This window comes from Pygoscelis adeliae, unplaced genomic scaffold (assembly GCF_000699105.1).
Source record: "Pygoscelis adeliae isolate BGI_AS28 unplaced genomic scaffold, ASM69910v1 Scaffold38, whole genome shotgun sequence".
NCBI classification, from domain to species: domain Eukaryota; kingdom Metazoa; phylum Chordata; class Aves; order Sphenisciformes; family Spheniscidae; genus Pygoscelis; species Pygoscelis adeliae.
The window spans coordinates 17339418-17345417 of NW_008825614.1; the positions used below are offsets into that span (position 1 = coordinate 17339418).

The following is a 6000-nucleotide window of genomic DNA, read 5'->3' on the forward strand; positions in this document are numbered from 1 at the left end:
AGACTGAGTAAACCTTTTTTCTAAAGCAGGTACCTTTTGTTGATAAATAGCCTAGTGGAAAACAAGGGGAAAAAGAAGTTCTTTATTCAAGAACTTTCTTTTGAAGGACAATGCATCTGGAACATTAAAGTAACCATATAAAACTTAGGCTTGCAACACAGTTGTCTTTTAGTTTATACACTAAAATAAAAATCACTGTGTTAGAAGAACGGCTTCTTCCTATTCTGTGTCTAATAAATAATCTTGTATTCTAGAATTCGAGCACAATGCGACTGTTGTTTCTTATACTGGCATCGAGCAGTGTTTCCAATCTATTTAGACGATGTGTATGAAAATGCTGTTGATTCTGCTAGACTGCATGTAAGTAACCATGTTAATAACTTAGATTATGTAGTGGGAGGGATTCAGAGGAGGAGAGGATAAAGCTTAGACAGAAACTCTTAAGGAAAATGCAAAAAAAAAAAAAAAAAAAAAAGTAAAACCCAGGCCAGAGTTACTACTCAGGCAGAAATTTCTTCTCAGTCTGGAGGATATAAAAGTAGTCTTTGTTCTAAATCTAATTAAAGTATATCTGTTAGATTGCTCTAAAAATCTCAGGTTGCTGTTGTTAACTCTGGATCTCCGTGCGTCTGTCTTTGTTCCTCCATTCATTCTAATTTGAAATGAACACCTTTTGCTAGACATGCACATTAAAAGTCTTTGTTCCACATTGTGGTTACGTATTTCTAAAGCACGTATCACTGTGTTCAGTGATGCTGTGTGGGCTAGTTGTCCTCTAGCTTTTTCCACCCCCCATCTCTTCTCCCTTCTTTGGAGTAGCAAGTATTTGCTGCAAAAGTGAATCATGCTTTGGCATACTAATCCTGATAAAAATCAATCATCTATTCCAGTATTGTGCATGCCATGGTCAATTACAGTACTAAAATGGTTATAGTGTAAATAATTTCAGATGAAATAGCTAATAGTTATGACCTTCCAGTAAAAGGATCAGGAGCAACTAAGTACTTCAGATGAACACAAGGACAGGAAACTTCAGTAGTGTTTATGAAGTCTATTTTTAATAAAAGTGGGAAGACTAGCGATTATGATTTCTTTGTTAGCTTGGAACACTATTTGAGATGTTGTTGACACGTCTGTCAATCTGTTGGTTAAGCATAATAGTTTCTTTTTTCAGTATATGTTTAGTGCACTACGGGACTGTGTACCTGCTATGATGCATGCAAGACACTTGGAATCTTACGAGATGCTTCTGGAATGCTATGACAAAGAAATCATGGAAGTGCTCAATGAGGTAATTTGTTGTGAATGGAAATTAAAGGCAACACTATGCTTGGAATATCTTACAGGCCAGCATCTATTGTACCGACCTGATTTGATCTATAAAAATACCACAGAGGCCTTTGAGATTGTTGTGAAGTATTTTAATAAATAGGAAAGGGTTCACTGATGATTTTGGTTATTTAAGGCCTGTTGTTAATGGTATCTGTGTTGGCTGGGAACGTGAAAATATGGCACTTTAAATTACGTAAGTTGGCAAAACCTCAGTTACAGATTAGACTATGCAGAGAGAGGAGTGCTTTTTGTCAGATTAGCTTCTGCTTGTATGAATGCCTAAAATAAGTACTGCTGTTCTTAGTATGTATGCATGGCTTTTAGTAGTGAAGGCTCTGTAAACGTAGGTGGCCTCTTTAGTGAATTATTATCCAGAATTACAAAGGACATTTGACAGAGAGAAAATGTGAATTCAGATTTCCCAAGTCCTAGGTTTTAACCTTTGAACTACTCTTTTTGTTTGACTAGCTCAAAACCAAACATTACATATTCTGCAGAAAATCAGGCCAAACTGCTTATTGCAAGACTCTTCCTCAATGATTTAGGTCTTACTATTATCTAGATAGCCCTAAGCCTAGTTCCCCTTAAGATGAGAAGTGAGAATACTTAAGTTGAAATTGTGTTAAACTCCTGCGTGGAAGTTTTAATCATGTACAGAACGGCATTAGGTGGCTAAACCTTTACCTTTTCTGAGCTGTGTAGCTTTTTTTGATGTTGTGTACGAGAGCAAGAACACAGGAATTAAAAATCCTTCTGGTTCCCAAGTATTGATTCACTTTGACTTGTATGGCCCTGCCAAAGCAAAGCTGTCTTCACTAGTTTAAAACATCTTGTATGTGTCTCTGGAGAGAGATGTTAGTTCTGCTTAACAGAGCATTGTAAGCGGACACTGAACGTGACTTTTTTTTTTACTTCCCTGAATAGCACTTGCTGGACAAATTATGTAAAGAGATAGAAAAGGACCTGCGCTTATCAGTTCATACACACTTAAAGTTGGATGACAGAAACCCCTTCAGAGTTGGTATGAAGGATCTAGCTCACTTCTTCTTTCTGAACCCAATACGTTTTTTCAACCGATTCATTGACATAAAAGGTGAGGAGTTACACATTTTCTTGATTCCGTTACTTTCATCTCTGTTACACTTTGGCTTAGTGCATCTTTTCACTTGTTTCCACGCTTCCCTAACTAAATAGGCAGTATTATTTTAGTTCATCCTTTTATGTGTTTACAGCTTATGTAACTCACTATTTGGACAAGACCTTCTACAACTTAACGACTGTAGCTCTCCATGACTGGGCCACCTACAGTGAAATGAGAAACCTAGCAACTCAACGCTATGGTCTAAGTATGACTGAAGCACATCTTCCTAGCCAGACTCTGGAACAGGTACAGTGCCCACAGGATATGAATATCATTTGTTCTGTTACACTGTCATACTAGCTAGCTATTCAGAGGACTGAGTCGTTAAAATGAAAATACCCAAGATTAGAGAACTGTTTGGAAAAAGTGACCTTTAATTTCTGGTTGACTTCTGAGATAGAATCTTTATCTACCTTTGGAGATAACACCAATATCAGTTAATTTCATGTTGGACTTGTATAATTCATCTTTTAACATAAGATTTAATAAAATGAAAATGGGGTATACAAAGTCAGAGAACGTTTTCTTGAAAATTCAGTATCAGCAATTTGGCAAGCAATACATCTGGAATACAGCTGTCACAAGTCTGGAATGACCTTTGAATGGTGGGTCTTTTCCCTGGTTTATTGCTTGCTTCTCAGCAGGTTCTGCTTAGTGATCATCAAGAGAAACTGTTTCACAGGCTGCACATTGAGGACTTCGGGACATCCATGCTTAGCTTAATAGGAGAGTGACTCAGAGCCTCCTAGAAACTGCTAACATGGTTTCATATAGACTAAAGCTGTAGTTTCATCAAGTTCATGGTAAAGGCATTCACTGTTACAGGGCCGGTGCAAAAGAAATACAACTTGCATATTTCTGAAGACTTTCCTTCAGGAGTTGTAGTATCTTGGATATTTTTGGCAGTTAGCTTCATTCCCATTTTGGTTAGCACATTGGTGAAAGCTCTTAGAAATACAGCCTCTTGTTTTCCAATGTTCATGATGGCTATGTCTTCCTAAGTTGGAAGAGGGCATAGAAGTAAGAACTCTAGCTGCTTCTTGGTACAAAAGTGCTGATTAGTTTCTGTTTCTGGCTTTGGCTTTCTATTGGCAATATTTGGCCATCATATTGTTACAAAGAATTAAATCATTTCACAACACTGGTTTCATAACATTCATTCTGGTATGAGCTTTACCTCAAAACAAAGAGACCCCACACTCCATTCCCCCCCCAGCAACATCCTGATGAAATCATTGGCACAACTGGAAATAGGGTGTATAGATTAAATAGCACCCTCTCTATGCACAATGATACTATGTTTTGCTTGATACTTCAAGCAAAACAATTGTAAAACTTACATTGTAAATACAAAACTTCAGTCTTCTAGACAGGTTGGGCAAAATGATATCAAAAAGCAGCTAGTTGCTTATGTCTCTGTAGAAATCTATGTGTCTATAGAAATGTCTAAGGCAAGATTCCATTTTCTGGAATCTGAGAACAGCCAAATTTAAATTTTATTTAATTTTTTAATTGGGGCTTGTGGAATAGACTGGAGGATTTCTTACTTTCAGGGGAAGTTGGAAAAAAAACAGGCAGAACTGTAAATGTTAAAATGTGAGCTGAGCTGCTTTTTTCTCCTCTTAAATATTATCTTACAGACACTGAACAAAAGTTGTTAAGAGATTCATTTTGCAAGGCGAAAACATTGCTTTCTAAATGCTTTCTAAATGCTTTCTAAAATGCTTTCAAGTAACTACAGAAACAGTATTTGCGCGCACCTTAGTGGTTAGGCATGTCAGGAGTTCTTGAGAATTTTTATCATAGTAATTCTCAATAGATAATATTGTTTCAGGGTCTGGACGTTTTGGAAATCATGAGAAATATTCATGTTTTTGTATCCCGCTACCTCTACAATCTGAATAATCAGGTAAGGTATATCCCATACTCTTTCCTGGATTTGGCTCTGATTTGAAGGGATTAAGAACTGCAGAGTAGTATACGTGGAATAAAAACCCAGGCTGAACACACATAAAACAAGCTGTAAAATAGCTATTGCTGCTCTAGAAAAACATCTTTGGGGATGCTGTAGATAGGTCTCGGAGAATGTTCTCTAAGCATATTTTGAGTACGGTGTGCAAGTAGGATCACTCCATGTCAAATACTCCAGTGAAGCTACGAGAAGGCAGCAGGGATAATTGGCTGCTATATGAGGACATACTAAGTATGTGATTTTTCAGCTTGAAAAAAGAGTATCTGAAAATGGGTTATTAGAGAGATGAAGCAGTGAATGACATGGAGAACATGTACAAGGAACAATCCTTTGTGGTTTCTCACAATGTGAGAATGAGGGGCCCACTGAAAATGAGCGGCCTCCTTAAAGAAAAGGAAGTACTTTTTCCTCATAGCACATAATTCAGTAGTGGAACTCATTGCCATGGTATGTAGTGGGGCCAAAAGTACAAACAGGTGCCAGAAGAGTTTAGACCAATTAATGTAGGATATAGTCTCAATAAATATGAGAGTTTGGGTATGTCTGCCTTGGAATTGTTGAATTACCGCTTTGCAGAAATCGGAAGAACCTACGATAAATTTTATTGTGTGCAGGCTTTATTTTCTTGGTTCTTGCCCTAATCACTAGTTATTAGCTGCTCTCAGAAATAGAATATGGGCTACCTAGCTTGATAATTTATCAAAGAATCAGTTTTATATAACTAATATAGTTTATATAACTAATTATAGTTTATATAACTAATTTATATAAATAACTTTATTTTCTCCCCTCACCCCCCTCCCAGATCTTCATTGAAAGAACAAGTAATAACAAGCACTTGAACACTATCAATATTAGACACATTGCTAATTCAATTCGAACTCATGGAACAGGAATCATGAACACAACAGTGAGTATCTTTTGCACTGTTACTGGAATATTTTTTTTAATAGTGCACAAAAGCCTACAAACTCTTGCATCTCCTAATGGTTTATTTGGTTGTGCAGTTTTGATAGTGCAATAATAATATTCTGTGTGTATTAATAAAACAAATCAGTTCTTGGACATGACACAAATCAATATCACAATCTCTTGGGAGTTATGCCACTTCCAGTTGTTACATAAAAGTTAATGAAGAGATCTAAAAACCACATCAAAGAAGATACAGATGTTCTGGTGGGACTCTGAATTTCAGTAAAGATAATACTTATCAAACTAGCATAGTAAAATATTTTGATTTATAAGCTGCCTGCATAAATCAGCATGCTCTAAGTTTCTCCTTGTTGACACTTATTGACATAAGTATCGACAGATACTTTTGCTGCAGTTAAAGCAAATCCTGAAGAAATGCAATGTTGATTTTTTTTTTTTTAAGTTCCTCTTGTAATCGTTAAGCTTAAGAAACATCAGCTTTTCAATTTGCAAAATAAAAGCTACAGATCTCTGACCATTTATTGGAAGACTGCGACTTCTTACTGCAATGCTTTTAATGGTGTCTGTAGTGTAGGTGGTCATTTTAACCAGCCGAAGGCATTTACCTCTTTGCAAGGTAGAT

The 6000-nt window shown here is 36.5% G+C and overlaps 1 protein-coding gene across 1 annotated transcript in view; it reads left to right on the forward strand.

Moving 5' to 3' along the window:
- The window catches only part of KIAA1033 (KIAA1033 ortholog), a 41946-nt gene that overhangs the window by 25617 nt on the left and 10329 nt on the right, over positions 1–6000 (forward strand). Inside the window, exons 19-24 of the mRNA XM_009333062.1 lie at positions 255–360; positions 1175–1291; positions 2257–2425; positions 2565–2719; positions 4308–4382; positions 5251–5355. Coding sequence (XP_009331337.1) covers positions 255–360; positions 1175–1291; positions 2257–2425; positions 2565–2719; positions 4308–4382; positions 5251–5355 — 727 coding nt within the window. The remainder of the gene's footprint in view (positions 1–254; positions 361–1174; positions 1292–2256; positions 2426–2564; positions 2720–4307; positions 4383–5250; positions 5356–6000) is intronic.